This window comes from Dama dama, chromosome 5 (assembly GCF_033118175.1).
Source record: "Dama dama isolate Ldn47 chromosome 5, ASM3311817v1, whole genome shotgun sequence".
NCBI classification, from domain to species: domain Eukaryota; kingdom Metazoa; phylum Chordata; class Mammalia; order Artiodactyla; family Cervidae; genus Dama; species Dama dama.
Window position 1 is genome coordinate 59435522 of NC_083685.1, and position 20269 is coordinate 59455790.

Consider the following 20269-nt stretch of genomic DNA (forward strand, 5'->3'; position numbering starts at 1 on the left):
CTGGGTTGGGAAAGTCCATTACTCCTAGTTCTACTCATTGACAAATATCCTTATAGTAATTTCTGACAAATGGAAGAGCAAAAAAAACTCCTGTCAGAGGATGTAGATTGGACTTCCCTGAAGGTTAAGACCTGTGGTTAAGACTTCCTGCAGTTAAGACTCCATGCTTCCAAAGCAGGGGGCGTGTATTCAATCCCTGATCAGGGAACTAAGATCCCACGTGAGTGCAATGCCCACCCCCCCCAAAAAAAGATGTAGATTGTACATATTATTCATCCAGGTTTTTAATAAAATGACATTCTGTCTTTATCAACTATCTTATTTTTAATTGACTAAGATTTTTAAGTGTATTGATGGTTTAATCACAGTTCTGATTTTGAATGAACATCTCATAATACTTAATAGCTTCCTGAGCTGCATTTTATTTCTATGTTCTACCACATGGAAAACAGCAGACATGTTAAAATACTAGATTGTTAATTATAGAATTTGGTGATTTTCTGCCTTACTACTATATGACTTTCACTCAGTATGTAATGTCTTTTCCATTAGTAAATAAAATATTGTTATCTCATCTCTTGAAGATTTTCTGTAATTCAGGCTATCAGCCTAAGTGTAAGGGAGAAAAGAAAGTAACTTCTTCTATACTACTTAAAGGAAAAACTGTCAAGTCCTCATTCATATTATAATCTAGATGTAGATGTGTGCATGCGTGTTCAGTTGCTTCAGTCATATCTGTCTCTGTGCGACCCTATGGACTGTAGCCCGCCAGGCTCCTCTGTCCGTGGGACTTCCCAGGCAAGAATACTAGAGTGGGTTGCCATGCCTCCTCCAGGGGATCTTCCCAATTCAGGGATTGAACCTGAGGCATCTCCTGCGTCTTCTGTATTGCAGGTGGATTCTTTACCACCGAGCCACCCAGGAAGCCCCAGATGTAGGTATAGCTATGGAGAGAGGTGAGAGAGACAGAGGCAGAGGCAGAGATACAGAGATATAACTTGCCCTAATAGAGAGCTTTGATCTTGTCTGCTTTGGTTCTGCCATGGGGTAACCTGACACAGATGTTATCTTATCTACTTACCAAATAAATCCTGCTTTTTAATTGAAGCAGTAAATTATCATTGACTGCAATCTTACTGGCAGCTGGATTTGTAACCAAAATCATTTTTTCTCTTTTCTTCTTCCAGGTGGAGAAAGAAAAAAAAAAAAAAAAGAGTGTCAAATCAACAGATTAAGTGACATTTCCTGAAATTTGCATCAAGATGGAAACCTTTTGGCTCAGGGTGTCCTTCTGGGTGGCGCTGGTTGGAGGTGTCATCAGTGATAACCCTGAAAGCTACAGCACAAACCTAAGCATCCACGTGGACAGTGTCACCACTTTCCGTGGGACAGAACTCAGCTTCGTGGTTACCACTCATCAACCCACGAATTTGGCCCTCCCCAGCAATGGCTCAATGCACAACTATTGCCCACAACAGACTAAGATTACTTCAGCTTTCAAATACATTAACACTGTGATATCATGTACTATTTTCATCGTGGGAATGGTGGGGAATGCAACCCTGCTCAGGATCATTTACCAGAACAAGTGCATGAGGAATGGCCCCAACGCGCTGATAGCCAGCCTTGCCCTTGGAGACCTTATCTATGTGGTCATTGATCTCCCTATCAATGTATTTAAGGTAGGAAATCACCACACGTGCGTTTGCAGGTTGGCATGCATGCTCTGGTTCCACAGTTGAGAGAGGTGCTACAGACCCTTCTGTCCTTTGGAATTTCAGTCTGTGTTTTTACTGAGAGCCATTTCTGCTGTCTTAAAACCAGGTGACATTTATAATTTTTATTATTTCTTCAACGGGACACTGATTTTCTGACTTATTTATTAACAAAAAAGTATCTCAGGGATGACTCTTCCAGGTTATGGTCTTCTATGAATGGGGTTCTCATGCCAGTCCTAAGCTGGCTCAGTGGATGGGGATTATGGGAAAAGATCAGTGGATTTTTTTGAGATTCCATTTCTGGGGTGAGACCTACTGAGCCCAACAAGTATTTAAAATAAATATATCTTCAGTTTTAGTTACCTTTTCAGCATGATGATGTCTGGGAGCCAGATATCCACAGTGTGACTTGAAATGAGAGGGCTTGTTTTATTTTGACTGCCTGGATGATTGAAGTCAAAGGTCATGCTGGCTTCTGCAGTTATCTGGGTGACTTAGAGATAACAGGGTGCACGTGATGGCAAGCCAGTGGTGACCACGTTGAGCAGTGTTGCTAAAACCATTTAAAACAGGCATCAGTTTACTGCTGCCTCCTTCCTTGTTTCAGCTTACATTTTTGGAGCACCCACTGTGTGCCTGTGTGCACCCACTGTCCAGAGCTAGGCGGTAGGACCCAAGTTAGTGCCTGGGTGGGAGAAAATGATAACTCGCCCATTGTTGGTGTGATCACCTTGCTCTCGGAACTAGAACCAAAACAACTACAGCCAAAAGGAATAAGTCATTCCATATTTGGTTTAGTGGTTGTGAGGGGGAAATTGCTGCAAGAATTCAAATGAGCTAAAATTCAAATGAAATTTCATGATCTTTGCCAGATGTTTTGGAATGTCTTTATTCCTAGCCCAGGGATAGCACGTTCCTCAGCCTTCTTTTTTTCTTTGTCTTCTATGTATTATCTGTAGAAACAAAACTATTCTGAGCAAGAATATCCTGAAATATGACTGGAAGTGGAAAGTTTTGTCAGTTATAGACATGATTAGTTTTACGAGAAATAATAGCCTCTCGGTTTTAAGTAGATAGACTCCAACCTTGGTGAAATGACACTAGCCTACTAGAAAAAGCAGTGGTCTGACAGCAAAGATGAAAACACTGATGAAAACTTTGAACATTACAAGGAAATAAATCATCTCACAATTATTCCAATACACTGTTTGCCAAATTGGGGGAATTAGACAACAAAAAGTTAAAAATCACATACCATCTTTCGACAGAAGGGCATGAACACATGTGTTTTCTATTTGAACTTAAAGCAGAATTTCAGAACCAAATTAGGAGGCAAAATTGTAAATAGGAGGCAAATGTGTAAATAATTTAAAATATTTAGCATATGCTGCAGAACTTTATTTTTTTCTTTTCAAAAGTTTTTTTATTTTCTCTTTGTGAAATATTATATGTACTCAATATAGCTTCCTCAAGACATCTCTTTAGTAAGAGATTAAAAAATGTTGACATGACTTATTCACAATTGTGGTGTGGAATATTAAATAAACATTGATTATTCATATTTATACAGCTAGGTAACCAACCCATTATGGCTCAGGAAAACAACAGAACTGTCTCTGAATTAATAATCCCTATCTGACCATGTGCAGAAGCAGCTTTTTGGCACATCAGTATCTGCAGAGAAGGAGACTTATCTCTTAGAGGTGCTACCTGCCATTCACCAGACTAAACTTCATTTCTATTCCATAATAACATTTTAAGTCAGATCACATGGAATATCTCCAAATTTGGTGAAAATTCAAATAAAGCTTTGTTTTACATTCACACAGCAATGCGCGAAAACTAGCACTTCCTTATTTGACCTTATAAGTCTTCCATCTTGGGAATCCCTTACTTTATACTGACGTTTCCAACCATGTGGACGGTTTGATGTGTTTCTTTGTTATGGTAGTACTTTTGTATAATTCCTGTTTTTCTAAAACTCATGTAATGAGTCATTTAACCAACGGTTATTTTAGAAAGTAAACCTTTGGGGTTAAAAAAAAAAAAATTACTCTTTAGTCATTTCAGTCTTCTTTCAGGGGAAAAGAGAAAAGCACTGAAACGAGCATAAAAGTCTCACAATATTCGAGAGTTATTTCTTCTTCCTCCTGGCAGTCTTCTTGTCTAGGTTAGGAAACCATAAGATGCTCCTGTTTCTCTGACTTCTACTGAGAGTCAAGAGAATTCCTTCTAAGCATGCTGGCTCCTGCTGTGAGAGTCTGATGCCTTGAAGTCTCACACATCAGATCTATGGATTCCTCTGACCATGTCAAGCTATCTCTGCATTTCAGGGCAAAATAGTAGCCATCCAATCTCACTGTACCATTATGTATAGGTACCAATGAAAAGTGCATAGACTTGAAGAACATTCTATTAAAGGGAAACATGAAGCTTCTTTATCTCCCCTACTATTAGAATTAGATTGAAAGAAGAATGGTTGAAAGGATGTGCCATGTTCTTCAAAGAAAGATACTTTTTCAAATCACACAGGTCATTGTGTTTAGCAGTTCCATCCGTTGCTTTTTAGACTCAGTTCTAAGGTGTCTCCAGAGGGCAAACATTGCATTGAGTGGGGTTAGAATCTGAATAAGTGAAAGCAGTGTATAGGCGGCAAGCTAGACTTGCTGATTAGACTATTACAATAAAAAGGAGAGTGCGTGATAAAGTGTTCTTTTTTTTGTTTGTTTGTTTTTATTAGTTGGAGGCTAATTACTTTACAATATTATAGTGGGTTCTGCCATGCATTGATACAAATCAGCCATGGATTTACATGTGTTCCCCATCCCGATCCCCCCTCCCACCTCCCTCTCCATCCCATCCCTCTGGGTCTTCCCAGTGCACCAACCCTGAGCACTTGCCTCATGCATCCAACCTGGGCTGGTGATCTGTTTCACCCTTGATAGTATACTTGTTTCAATGCTGTTCTCTCTGAACATCCCACCCTCGCCTTCTCCCACAGAGTCTAAAAGTCTGTTCTGTACATCTGTGTCTCTCTTTCTGTTTTGCATATAGGGTTATCATTACCATCTTTTTAAATTCCATATTTATGCATTAGTATACTGTATTGGTCTTTATCTTTCTGGCTTACTTCACTCTGTATAATGGGCTCCAGTTTCATCCATCTCATTAGAACTGACTCAAATGAATTCTTTTTAATGGCTGAGTAATATTCCATAGTGTATATGTACCACAGCTTCCTTATCCATTCATCTGCTGATGGGCATCTAGGTTGCTTCCATGTCCTGGCTATTATAAACAGTGCTGTGATGAATATTGGAGTACATGTGTCTCTTTCAGATCTGGTTTCCTCGGTGTGTATGCCCAGGAGTGGGATTGCTGGGTCATATGGCAGTTCTATTTCCAGTTTTTTAAGGAATCTCCACACTGTTCTCCATAGTGGCTGTATTAGTTTGCAATCCCACCAACAGTGCAATCTTACACCAACAGTGTAAGAGGGTTCCCTTTTCTCCACACCCTCTCCAGCATTAATTGCTTGTAGACTTGTGGATAGCAGCCATCCTGACTGGCGTGTAATGTTACCTCATTGAGGTTTTGATTTGCATTTCTCTGATAATGAGTGATGTTGAGCATCTTTTCATGTGTTTGTTACCTAGCTGTATGTCTACTTTGGAGAAATGTCTGTTTAGATCTTTGGCCCATTTTTTGATTGGGTCATTTATTTTTCTGGAATTGAGCTGCAGGAGTTGCTTGTATATTTTTGAGATTAATCTTTTGTCTGTTTCTTCATTTGCTATTATTTTCTCCCATTCTGAAGGCTGTCTTTTCACCTTGCTTATAGTTTCCTTTGTTGTGCAAAAGCTTTTAAGTTTCATTAGGTCCCATTTGTTTATTTTTGCTTTTATTTCCAATATTCTGGGAGGTGGGTCATAGAGGATCTTGCTGTGATTTATGTCGGAGAGTGTTTTGCCTATGTTCTCCTCTAGGAGTTTTATAGTTTCTGGTCTTACATTTAGATCTTTAATCCATTTTGAGTTTATTTTTGTGTATGGTGTTAGAAAGTGTTCTAGTTTCATTCTTTTACAAGTGGATGACCAGTTCTCCCAGCACCACTTGTTAAAGAGGTGGTCTTTTTTCCATTGTGTATTCTTGCCTCCTTTGTCAAAGATAAGGTGTCCATAGGTATGTGGATTTATCTCTGGGCTTTCTATTTTGTTCCATTGATCTATATTTCTGTCTTTGTGCCAGTACCATACTGTCTTGATGACTGTGGCTTTGTAGTAGAGTCTGAAGTCAGGCAGGTTGATTCCTCCAGTTCCATTCTTCTTTCTCAAGATTGCTTTGGCTATTCGAGATTTTTTGTATTTCCATACAAATTGTGAAATGATTTGTTCTAGTTCTGTGAAGAATACCGTTGGTAGCTTGATAAGGATTGCATTGAATCTATAGATTGCTTTGGGCAGTATACTCATTTTCACAATATTGATTCTTCCAATCCATGAACATGGTATATTTCTCCATCTATTCGTGTCCTCTTTGATTTCTTTCATCAGTGTTTTAAAGTTTTCTATGTATAAGTCTTTTGTTTCTTTAGGTAGATATACTCCTAAGTATTTTATTCTTTTTGTTACAATGGTGAATGGTATTGTTTCCTTAATTTCTCTTTCTATTCACATTTTGTTATCTTTCTTTCACTTTGAAAGAGGTTGTACTGAAGCTGCTTCATGTATTTGTGTGCTGGAAAGCACAACGGAAGAGCAGTGCTGCCAGTCTCAGACAACTAGGCTCTTTCTGGTCGGTCATCATCCCATGCAGCTAGTGTTGGGTGGCTTGGGATCCTCTGTGGGCATGGAAGAGGCATGCCCTATGCATCTGAATTTCCAGGTTTCCTTGTTGATGTCTGTTGCATCAGGATTTCTTCCTCCAGTCTGCAATGAACCTTGCTTGCACTTATCATGTGCTGCTCTGCTCAGACACCCCCAAGAGCTCCTGCTTCTTCCTAACACGCATGTGCAGCTCTCGTCCAATGTCGTCACTCCCCCTAAGTAACATTCTCTGCCCTGAGGCTGGATATAGTCACCGAATTGCCTCTGCTGAAGCATGGACAAATCCTGAATTTAAACATGAATTAGGTCTTAAGTTATATACATTGCATGGAGAAGAAATAACCTAAAAAGTGAAGAGAAATTCCTCTGGCCTTGGTTATACTTGTGTGAGTACACACACACACACACACGCACACACTACCTGGTAATAAAAGTCAGACAGTCTGAGACAATAAACTATAAAGTAGAAGGAACCAAAGGACGCAAATAAATGCCTATTACCCTGTTGACTTTCAAATGGCAATGTTGAAGAAATGCTATTACTTATCAAGGGTTACTCTAATTTTGAATTGTACAAATATATATATATATATATATATATATATATATATATATCATTAGCTTCATGAGAAGACTGACAAAAATAGGAGAGAGAAGAGAAAAGGAGTTAGTAGACACTTTGAAATAGTCACACTTATAACCAAACTGATGATGGATTCAATCTATCAAGAATTATACTATCTGATATGCTAAATTTTCAAGGAAGACAAAAACTTAGCAAAATAGATCAATCTGTATATAAAATATTTACATTCATTACAATGACAAAACATCATTATCTGTGTTTTGAATCCAAAAATACCCCCTAATGGCTCAACGACAATATAGATTAGAAGTATATAATTTAATAATTATATATATTTTTAATGACTCATTTATGTAAACTTTAGGGAGATAGGTTTTAAACTTGAATAGAGTGGCAACCCTAAAAGTGATATTGGTGCATGGGTGGACCAAAGCTTGGTATCATGTGCTTTCAGTTCAGTTCAGTTCGGTTGCTCAGTCGTGTCCGACTATTTGTGACCCCATGGACTGCAGCACACCAGGTTTCCCGATCCATCACCAACTCCTGGAGCTTGCTCAAACTCATGTCCATCGAGTCAATGATGCCATGTGCTTTCAGGATAACAGTAACTCAGAGGTACACACAGGTATGCCCATAAGCCATTGCGCCTCAGCCTCTTAAGTAGAAACAGGCATGTGGGGAAATATACACAGGAAGGAAGCAGAATGGAGAGGATGAGGATGACAGCCGTGGAAAGAGGGAAGCAGTTGAGTCCAGTGACATGGCATGGAAATGTCATCAGAGGGGGGAGCTGGAACCAGTGACATCATAGACAATACTGTAGGTGAGTAACGTCTCCACTTAGTGGGTAGGGTAAAGCAGATCTCTGAGAACAAGCTAAGCAGCCAGTGACACATCTAGTAAATAGTTGTTGACTAATTGAGTCCACTCCAAGCAACCACCTCTTCCTGAGGACAACAATGAAAAATAAACAAATACAATTTCTGTATGAAATTATCAAGGATATTTTGCAACAAAAAGCCAAGATTCCCATTTTGTTGCTCTGGCAGAGGATCTGAGCGATGTGGAAACCAGAGACATGCACACAAAGACAGTTTATCTCCATATTCACACAGACTTTGACATCTTGTGCAACTGGAATCCATCTTGTTTGGGCAGCCATACAAAAGTTGTTTCCAGACGCATCAAATCACCAGGGCAATATCTGTGTTGGAAACAAATTGCCACAGCATATAAATCATGTGCCTCAAACATAGAACCTGTTCAATAAGTGCTTTTTAATACAATTTAACAAAACCATATCAAAATGATGTGACTAAAATTAACTTCTTTTTTTCCCACTGAAGTAGAGTTGATTTACAAGGTTGTGTTAATTTCTGCTATACAGCAAAGTGATTCAGTCATGCAGATATATCCCTTTTCATATTCTTTTCCATGATGGTTTTTCACAGGATAATGAATGGAGTTCCCTCTGCTATACAGTAGAACCTTGTTGTTTATCCCTCCTATAGATAATAGTTTGCATCTCCTCATCCCAAACTCCCAATCCTTCCTCTCCAACCCTGCCTCCCCCTTGGCAACCACAAGTCTGTCCTCTATGTCTGTGGGTCTCTTTCTGTTTCATAGGTAAGTAAAATATGTAGGAACACTTCACAAATTTGCATGTCATCCTTGCCCAGGGGCCATCTGTATCATTCCAGTTTTAATATATGTGCTGCTAAAATGAGCACTAAAACATACTTCTAGTCTGGTTTTTCTGAGACCTTCAAATTAAAGTATTGATCCTGGTAAGGACAATGATGTTGATCTGTCAGAGGGAGTCTTCATTTACAAACAAGGCACATACTGCTCCCCCAAGCTGATCAAATTACCCACCGCTGCATATATAATCATGATGTTTGCCTCTTACTCATCATCAAGCAAGTAAAAACAGGCCTTTCTCATATATTCCAGTAATAGCACTATAACCATAAAATTAGGTATTCCCTAAATTTTCAGAAAGAAAACGTGTCCCTTCACTGAGCTTTCTCTCTCCTTGTTGGCACCCCATACCCCAGCTCATCACATCCTGTTAAATGTCTCTGACTCGGCCTCATCTCTTCATGCTTCTAGTCCACTCCTCTTTATCCAGCTAACCAAGAGTAGCAAGATGATCCTTCTACCTGAAATATCCCCCCTTGTGCCTCCTCTGGTTTATTCCACTGTACTCTTCAGATCTCAGCTGCAGCGTCTCTTTGTCTGGCAAGCATGCCTGACCTAGACTGGGTCAGGGCCTTCCTCCTGGGCTCCCATGACTCTCTGTTAGCCCTGTAAGAGCATGAAACACACGCTCCGTTGTCTCTGTCAATCCCCTTGCCTGTCTGCCCCTCCTAGACTGCAGGTCCCCTGAGGCCCGCTGCCATCATTCTCATTTATCACGGTTTCTCCACATCCAACACTGTGCCCAGTTTCAAAACTACTTGATGAATGAGCAAAATAAGAAAAATGTACTGTATTTGTCTCTATAAGAATGTTTTTCTCCCATGCAATTCCAGATCTAAAGACAGGCTTGCTTTTTGAATTTATTGAGTCTCTACTCTTCTCCTGCAAATCAGGGACAGCTCAAAGTCCATAAATCCAGGAGAGAAATATATGCAACATAACAGGATTGTTTTCCCTTTGTCTTCAGAGGTCAAGAGTTCTTTTTCTATGGTTCTGGCATTATATTGTTTAATTTCCTCTCTCTTGAGTAGTGTAACCAACTAAAGAATCTCGTTTCAAGATTTCTGTGCAATACACAGTCCTTCAGCCTAGTTGTAATTGTGGTTTCAACTGAAATATTCAACCTACAAGTGATTTGGAATATCAAAATGAACATTCATATCACCAAAGATTTTATTTGCTCTTTAGAGAACAGGAAACAGATTGATTTTCTGGCATGGCTGAGACACAGGAAGATTGTAAAAGTTCATTATGCTAACTAGCTGACCTAAGGATACATGTACATATTAAATGACAGAGTGATAAATTTATTACCCAATTTGCTGTTTATTATAAGGAAGTTGCTGTCTGAAAAAGCTTCAGAACACTCTCCAACTCTACCTCCCTTTCTGACTTTTCGTTTCCTGTGTCTGGGAATCTCACTGCTTTCTCTCATGGTCCTGTTAAGTAATTATTCTCATGTGAGGTTACTCAGCTAACCCTCAGCATTTGGCTCACAGCACAGTTATTCCCGTTTCAGTAATGGGGGGATGGAAACCATGCATAACAGCAGTATTGTTCCCAGGGCTGAGAGATGCTTTCAGTCCCCTTCTCACTGGGAAGGTGTTGGGATGTACAGAACATTGTGACTGATACGCATCAAACAGGACAGATCACGGAAGAGGTTGCTGTATTCTAAACTGAAATAGTGATGCATAAAAGCTTTACTTTTGAGAAAAGTATTTTCTCATACACACTGTGTGTTACAGTAATTCCATCCTTCTGTGCAGTAAAAGCAGATGTCCTGGCTATGATATTCTGAAATATTTCTAGTGTCTTTGTCCCATGAGTTTGCTAGCATGGGAGTGTTATTTCTTTATTATCATACAAAATTTACACAGTTTGTATATAGAGTGTATGAACTAAAATGAAAGAGGATGGGGTGTGAAGTTTCTGTCTCTGAAGTCGATTTGAAGGCTCTAGTGGTTAAATAAGGAATGTTCTAAGAAACTCTGTCAAAATAAATTTGATACACAGCCAGAAATTCTACAACTGTTTTCCGGATCTACCATAATCTCTTGGGAGCTAGAATTATTGCTTTCTATAGCTACCATTTTATTTTTAACTAGGTCTAGTTTTTCTTGGAAAAACTTTCCTACATTATAAAGGTAATAGTTGATATTAAACTGTAATAGAACTGAACATAAGTCTCATTCAGTGTTAATATTTGATAGCCTTATTTTCAAATTTGAACATCAAAATTTTTACAAAACCACATGCTCTAAAATGTTTATTTAAATTTGGGAGGTTTGAAGTCTTCATGTTCCTGAACTCAAGAAGCAAAAATCAAGTGTGCCCTCAGATTTAGTATTATTTTTGTGAGCGTGCAAATTTAAATTTCTCTAAAATTTAGAGAATTTAGAATTCAAACTTCTCTAAAAGTTTCATCAGCATCATTTGCCATCATGACTTACTTGGCAAATGGGATAGACAGCAGAAGCTACTCAAATCATGCTTCTTATAGCACTTAAACATAATTTTAGATTGAGTTTTATACTAGAAAGTAATGGAGGTGGGCAACTGTTGGCCATTTGGTTACTCAGTTACATCAGATCTCTTTTCTCTAAATATTCTTTATTTATTCATTCATAAATTTTATTGAGCTCCTCCTATATGTCAGTTATCGGGGAAATAGAAGTGAACAAAAACAATCCTTGTCCTCAAGGAGTTTACATTTTAGTGGAAGAACAAGACAATGATCAAGCTAAGTATGTGAAATAACAGCTAAGGAGAAAAGCAAAACAGGAAAGAGGAATAAAAGAAGGGGGAGGAATGGGTAAAGAAGAACTCAGGAGAAGGTGATATTGAATAAAAACTAAAACTTAAAGGAGCAAACCACGCCACTATCTAAAGAAAGAGCATCCAGCCAGTGGAAATGGCAAGTGCAAAGGCCCTGGGGCAAGAATGTGCCCAGAGGGTTAATGGAGCAGCAAGGAAGCCATGGTGGTTGATTGGAAGGGAGAGAATAGTAACACATGATGTCACAGAAATACTGGGGTAGGGGAAGCAGATAACATAGAGCCTAGCAATAGATGACGATTTAATTTATTGTCCAAACCAAGATGCTTTGAGAGTAAAAGGAGACACTATCAGTAAGTGCATCTGGACAATACGCGTAAACCAAGACTGTCCTGAGGAAAGTAGGAAGCCTAGTCACCCTACCTATACACCTTTATAAAACTGTTAGCCTCTTTCTGTGAGTGAGATAGGAAACTTTTAGAAGATTATGAACAGATGAGTGATATGATCTATTTTACATTTTAACAAGAACTTGCTGGCTACTGGGTTGAGAAGCATTTCCTAAATCGATGAAGGAAAAATATACACTGAAAATACACTCTGTGTACCAGTTTATAGGGCTTCCCTGGTGGTCCAATCAGCAAAGAAGCTGCCTGCGATCCCAGAGAGGTGGGTTTGACCCCTGGGTCGGGGAAGATCCCCTGGAGAAGAAAATGGCAACCTGCTCCAGTATTCTTGTCTGGAAAATCCCATGGACAGAGGAGTCTGGTGGGTCACAGTCCACGGTTCGCAGAGTTGGACACGACTGAGCAACTAAACCAGCACCACCGTACCAATTTATAGTGTGAGAATACTGCCCCCTAAAGCTTAATTAGTGTTTACTCTGTACCAAGCTAACTCACTGGATCCTCACAGCAAACTTATTGCACTGCTATTGCCTGAAAATGAAGAAACTGAGGCACAGCGTTTAAAGAATGTTCTCAAGGTCACACAGTCAGCAAGTTGCAGAGCCAGGATCAGGATCCAGTCTGATCCCAGAGGCCACGCTGTTAGCTAAGCTGCCACACTGCTTCTCTTCTATATGCCTCATAAGGCAAACTTGATAGTCATCCAGATGTCAGCCCTAGTACAGAAATAAATTTTCAAAGACTGTGTTCAAAAATAGTCATCCCCCTTTCTTTCCTGTATTAAATCCAATATTTCTTTAGTTGTTTATTTAGGACAGAAGTCACACACTACAAAGGAAGGATGTATACGCAACAGAGATTGCTCTCCAGAATGGCATTTGTGTTATAAGTCTTGCAGATTGCATTGGAACATCTGGTAAACAGATTTTTGTATTCTATACTCATTGTCATGTTGGTGAGATCAACTGACAGAAGGAAGCCAGAAAATAAAAGTAAATAAACTGTAAAAAAAAAAAAAGAAAGAAAGAAAGAAAAGAAAAAGGTTAAGTCCTTTGATGATCTGATTGCTTTGACATATATATCTGCTCAGAGGAACATTTTTTGCCAAACTGATGTCTCATCCAGTTATTACAGGAAAGGCTAGGCAATTTGTAGGCATGGACAGAAACATGAGTGTCTATGGCTACCCCACAGTTCCAGGTGGGATATGAACACCTGATTTTATTGATAAAACTAAATGTTGCATTTCTAGACCTTCCTCCCCAGGAGTTTACCAAATGCATAGGAATTAAACAGGGAATGTGAAAGAATAATGAATGACATTTGGGGACATATCTCAAATTGTATTTTAAAAGAAGCTAGAACTAAAATGCCTAGGAATAAACTTAACCAAGCGGGTAAAAGACCTATACTCTGAAAACTGTAAAACACTGATGAAGGAAATTGAAGATGACACAAAGAAATGTGAAGATACTTCATGCTCCTGTATTGGAAGAATTAATATTGTTAAAATGGCCATACTACACAAAACAATCTCCAGATTTAGTGTAATTCTTATCAAAATACCCATGACATTTTTCACAGAACTAAACAAGTAATTCTAAAATTTATATGGAACTACAAAAACCCAAATTGCCAAAGCCATCTTAGCAAAACTGGAAGTATCACCCTTCCTAACTGCAGACTATACTATCAGTTCAGTTCAGTTGCTCATTCGTGTCTGACTCTTTGCCACCCATGGACAGCAGCACACCAGGCCTTCCTGTCCACCAACTCCGGGAGTTTATTCAAACTCTTATCCATCAAGTCAGTGATGCCATCCAACCATCTCATCTTCTGTTGTCCCCTTCTCCTCCCACCTTCAATCTTTCCCAGCATCAGGGTCTTTTCAAATGCGTCAGTTCTTCGCATCAGGTGCCCAAAGTATTGGAGTTTCAGCTTCAACATCAGTCCTTCCAATGAATATTCAGGACTGATTTCCATTAGGATGGACTGGTTGGATCTCCTTGCAGAGTTTTCTCCAACACTACAGTTTAAAAGTATCAATTCTTCAGCACTCAGCTTTCTTTACAGTACAACTCTCACGTCCATACATGACTACTAGAAAAACCATAGCTTTGACTAGATGGACCTTTGCTGGCAAAGTAATATTTCTGCTTTTTAATATGCTGTCTAAGTTGCTCATAGCTTTTCTTCCAAGGAGCAAGCGTCTTTTAATTTCATGGCTGCAATCACCATCTGCAGTGATTTTGGAGCCCAAAAAAATAAAGTCTGACACTGTTTCCATTGTTTCTCCATCTATTTGCCATGAAGTGATGGGAGCAGATGCCATGATCTTAGTTTCTTGAATGTTGAATTTTAAGTGAACTTTTTAAATGATCCAGTGGATGTTGGCAATTTGATTTCTGGTTCCTCTGCCTTTTCTAAATCCAGCTTGAACATCTGGAAGTTCACGGTTCACATACTGTTGAAGCCTGGCTTGGAGAATTTTGAGCATTACTTGGAGAATTTTAAGCATTTGAATGCAGAGTTCCAAAGAATAGCAAGGAGAGACAGGGAAGCCTTCCTCAGTAATCAATGCCAAGAAATAGAGGAAAACAATAGAATGGGAAAGACTAGAGATCTCTTCAAGAAAATTTGAGATACCAAGGGAACATTTCATGCAAAGATGGGCACAATAAAGGACAGAAATGGTATGGACCTAACAGAAGCAGAAAATATTAAGAAGAGGCGGCAAAAATACACAGAAGAACTGTACAAAAAAGATCTTCACGACCCAGATAATCACGATGGTGTGATCACTCACCTAGAGCCAGACATCCTGGAATGTGAAGCCAAGTGGGCCTTAGGAAGCATCACTACAAACAAAGCTAGTGGAGGTGATGGAATTCAAGTTGAGCTATTTGAAATCCTAAGAGATGATGCTGTGAAAGTGCTGCACTCAATATGCCAGCAAATTTGGAAGACACAGCAGTGGCCACAGGACTGGAAAAGGTCAGTTTTCTTTCCAATCCCAAAGAAAGGCAATCCCAAAGAATGTTCAAACTACCACACAGACTATATATAAACCTACAGTAAACAAAACATATGGTCCTGGCACAAAAACAGCCACATCACTAATCAATGGAACAGAATAGGGATACTAGAAACAAACTCATGCACCTATGGTCAATTAATCTGCAACAAAGAAGGGCAAGAATATACAGTGGAGAAAAGACACTCTCTTCAATAAGTAGTGCTGAGAACTGGATGGCTACATTTCCTTATACCATAATCAAAAAAGAAAGAAACACTCAAAATGGATTAAAGACCTAAATGTAAGACCAGAAACCATAAAATTACCAGAAGAGAACATAGAACAGTCTTTAACAAAAATCGTAACAATATGTTTTTGGATCTGTCTCATAAGGCAAAAGAAATAAAAGCAAAGATGAATAAATAAGACCTAAATAAATTTAAAAGCTTTTACATAGCAAAGGAAACCATCAACAAACCAAAAAGACAACCTACAAAATAGGACAAAATTATTGCAAATGATATGACTAACAGGGCTTAATATTCAAAATAAACAGTTTGTAGAATCAATATCAAAGAAAATTAAACAACCCAATCAAAACATGGCCAAAGACCTGAATATACATTTTTCCAAAGACAGCATACATGTGGCTAACAGGCACATAAAACAAGAACTTGACTAATTATTAGAAAACTGCAAATCAAAATAATAATAAGATATCACCCCACACCTGTCAGAATAGCTATCATCAAAAAGTCGACAAATAACATATGTTGGCAAGGATATGGAAGAAAGGGAACGCTTGTACACTGTTGGTGGGAATGTGAATTGGTGTAGCCACTGTGGAAAGTGGTGTGAAAGTTCCTCAAAAAACTAAAAATAGAAATATCAAATGATGCATTCTTGGGTATATACCTAGGAAAAAATTAAAATACTAATTTGAAAAGATACATGCAACCCCATTGTTCATAGCAGCATTATTTATAATAGCTAATATGTGGAAGTAGATGAATGTACGGAGAAGAGGTGGTATATTCATACAATGGAATATTACTCAGCCATAAATAATGAAATTCTGCCATTAGCAGGAACATGATGGACCTAAAGAATATTATGCTTGATGAAGTAAGTCAGACAGAGAAAGGCAAATCCTTTAAGATATAATTTAGTTGAGGAATCTAAAAAATAAAGCAAATGGATATGTATCGTAAAACAGAAAAAGGCTCATAGATATAGAAAACAAACTAGTGGTTACCATTGGTCTAGGGGAGTTAGTGTAGGAGATTAAGAGAGATACCAACTACTATATATAAAATAAACAACAAGTATATATTGTATAGCACCTGGAATTATAGCCACTATTTTGTAGTAACTTTAGTGGAGTATAATCTATAAAAACACTGAATCCCTATGCTGTCTACCTGAAACTAATATGATATTGTAAATCAACTATGCTTCAATATAAAATAAGGATAAGCTAGAAATTCTCAGCTTTTAAAAATTTACATATGAAATTTAATGAAATATTCTCATTAAATCTGAAGCTATTTGAATAGGAACTTTATTAATATCCCTAAATTTGTTTTTTTAATTTTTATTGAAATATAGTTGACTTACAATGTTCAGGTTACAGCAAAGTGATTCAGTTCCTTTTCACATTCTCTTCCATTATAGGTTACTACAAGATATTGAATATAGTTTCCTGTGCTATACAGTAGGTCTTTGTTGGTTATCTATTTTATATATATAGTGGTGTATATATTTTAACCCCAACTCCTAATTTACCCCTCCCCCTGCTTCCCTATGGTAACCATAAATTTGTTGTCTGTGTCTGTGAGTCTATTTTTGTTTTGTAAATAAGTTCACTTGTATCATTTTTTTGGATTCCACATGTAAGTGATATCATATGGTATTTGTCTTTGTCTGGCTTACTTGACTTAGTATGATCATCTCTAATATCCCTAACTTTAAAAGCAACCAGTAAAGCTAAAAATATTGAGCACGTCCAAAATATCCAGAATCATTCATTTCAAAATATAAAAAGTAATGGCGCATATGTCTTTGCCAAATATTGAATAATATACTACTATACCCCAATCCCGCATGAGTTTTATGTCACATAAAGCAATTCTATAGAATGTCTGCCTTAAAAAGAACATGTGATCAATGGAACAGAATAGAAAGCCCAGAGATAAATCCACGAACCTATGGACACCTTATCTTTGACAAAGGAGGCAAGGATATACAATGGAAAAAAGACAACCTCTTTAACAAGTGGTGCTGGGAAAACTGGTCAACCACTTGTAAAAGAATGAAACTAGAACACTTTCTAACACCATACACAAAAATAAACTCAAAATGGATTAAAGATCTAAATGTAAGACCAGAAACTATAAAACTCCTAGAGGAGAACATAGGCAAAACACTCTCCGACATAAATCACAGCAAGATCTTCTATGACCCACCTCCCAGAATATTGGAAATAAAAGCAAAACTAAACAAATGGGACCTAATGAAACTTAAAAGCTTTTGCACTACAAAGGAAACTATAAGTAAGGTGAAAAGACAGCCCTCAGATTGGGAGAAAATAATAGCAAATGAAGAAACAGACAAAGGATTAATCTCAAAAATATACAAGCAACTCCTGCAGCTCAATTCCAGAAAAATAAATGACCCAATCAAAAAATGGGCCAAAGAACTAAACAGACATTTCTCCAAAGAAGACATACAGATGGCTAACAAACACATGAAAAGATGCTCAACATCACTCATTATTAGAGAAATGCAAATCAAAACCACAATGAGGTACCATTACACGCCAGTCAGGATGGCTGCTATCCAAAAGTCTACAAGCAATAAATGCTGGAGAGGGTGTGGAGAAAAGGGAACCCTCTTACACTGTTGGTGGGAATGCAAACTAGTACAGCCGCTATGGAAAACAGTGTGGAGATTTCTTAAAAAACTGGACATAGAACTGCCATATGACCCAGCAATCCCACTTCTGGGCATACACACTGAGGAAACCAGATCTGAAAGAGACACGTGCACCCCAATGTTCATCGCAGCACTGTTTATAATAGCCAGGACATGGAAGCAACCTAGATGCCCATCAGCAGATGAATGGATAAGGAAGCTGTGGTACATATACACCATGGAATATTACTCAGCCGTTAAAAAGAATTCATTTGAACCAGTCCTAATGAGATGGATGAAGCTGGAGCCCATTATACAGAGTGAAGTAAGCCAGAAAGATAAAGAACATTATAGCATACTGACACATGTATATGGAATTTAGAAAGGTGATAACGATAACCCTATATGCAGAACAGAAAAAGAGACACAGAAATACAGAACAGACTTTTGAACTCTCTGGGAGAATGTGAGGGTGGGATATTTCAAAAGAACAGCATGTATACTATCTATGGTGAAACAGATCACCAGCCCAGGTGGGATGCACGAGACAAGTGCTCCTGCCTGGTGCACTGGGAAGACCCAGAGGAATCGGGTGGAGAGGGAGGTGGGAGGGGGGATCGGGATTGGGAATACATGTAAATCCATGGCTGATTCATAGCAATGTATGACAAAACCCACTGGAAAAAAAAATAATAATAATAAAAATTTAAAAAAAAAAAAAAAAAGAAAAAAAAAAAAAAAAAAAAAAAAAAAGAACATGTGAACTTTTAACTTAGTTTCACAAAACAGAAATGTCTAGAAGACTCCAGAATCTGCCTTTTGTGTGATGTGTGTCACAAATGCTGGGGGGGGGGGGGGGGGGTCTCTGCCTATTTCCTTTGTTTCCACAAATTTGATGTTCTTATAAAAGCTAAACCTATGAAAATTAAGGTAGTGTTATATTATTTAAGAGCCATAATACTTTGTAAATTTTTTGACATTTTATTGAAGTATAACATACATACAGGGAAAAAAAATGCACATAAATGTCAGCTCTGTGAATTTTTACCAAATGAACTTGATCCTGTGTACCCAGGGTCAAGAATTAGAACACTACTGCACCCAGAAGTCCCTCGGTCAAATAACTGTCCAAATCCCAAGGCAACCACTTTCCTGACTTCTAACAGCATGAATTTGTTTTCCTACTTTTGTGTTTTATATAAATGGAACCATACGGTAAATATTCTTTTCTGTCTGACTTCCGTTGATCAGCATGATGTTTGTGAGAGTAACCCATGCTGATGGGTTTAGCTGTAGCTCATTCATTCTCGTTATTGTATAGCACTTCACTGTCTGAATATATCACAATTTATTTATTCATTCTACTTAAGTAGGCATTTAAATAGCTTCCGCTTTTGAGCTCATATGAATAGTGTGTGCATATATATTGCTGAAATATATATATAGATATAAAGACAACATTTATATACAAATGTATATACTTAAACATCAACATATATATCTGTATGCTAAATATGCTTTAAATATAAATCTTGAGCATAATCCTTTTATATTTTGATCAGAATTTTAGAGCGCCACCAGGGCAGGCACAGGGAACTAGGCAAAATTTCCTAGGCAGAATTCTTCTCTAAACACTTTAAAGACTTGTGTGACTTATGTCAGAACTTTGTTCATTATAATTCTTCTTGGCATTTCAGGCAAATCCACTATCTGCCTTTATATTGGATAATCCCCAAATCAATTCACACATTTACTAAGTGTCTATAGAAAGCACAAAGAAATCTGGGACAGACATGCCTTTGAGTGGCTGGCATTCCATGTTGAGGATACAAACATATATTCCATCAAATTAGCCTGACTGCCAGGGGAGTTTTATATTCCACTGTTTTGTTAAAATTTGGAGGATCACTGAACACAATTTTGCTGAAAAAAAAAATTACATTTTGAATGTAAAACACCTACTAAAATTTTCTTTAAAAACAGAGAAAATGTCATTTCTCCTTCTCCTAAAGTAATATATACAGCTATACCAAAATTAATCAAATTACTCCCCAGAGACACAAAGATAAAATTAGGTTTCAGCCTTTTCCATTAATGCTACAGTTAATGGTCATTTATTTTAAAACTTTAAAACGCCCCATGAAACATAGATTAAAAAGCACTGATTTCAGACAGTAAATGTTATGAGAGTTTAAGTTGGATTGATGAAATTTTCCAGACAATCTCTCTGAGGTTATTTTTGTTAAAGGACATATTTGGGGTATGCCAGTTGCTTGGTAAAACTTGGAAGCTTAGTTGTAATCGGGTTACTACATTATTCTAAG

The 20269-nt window shown here is 37.9% G+C and overlaps 1 protein-coding gene and 1 pseudogene across 1 annotated transcript in view; one reads left to right on the plus strand and one right to left on the minus strand.

Annotated features, from left to right (window-relative positions):
• Positions 1 to 20269, plus strand: part of EDNRA (endothelin receptor type A) — a 76343-nt gene that overhangs the window by 3815 nt on the left and 52259 nt on the right. Inside the window, exon 2 of the mRNA XM_061142458.1 lies at positions 1188 to 1682. Coding sequence (XP_060998441.1) covers positions 1263 to 1682 — 420 coding nt within the window. The 5' untranslated portion in view covers positions 1188 to 1262. The remainder of the gene's footprint in view (positions 1 to 1187; positions 1683 to 20269) is intronic.
• LOC133058113 (U6 spliceosomal RNA) lies at positions 8765 to 8860 on the minus strand (annotated as a pseudogene).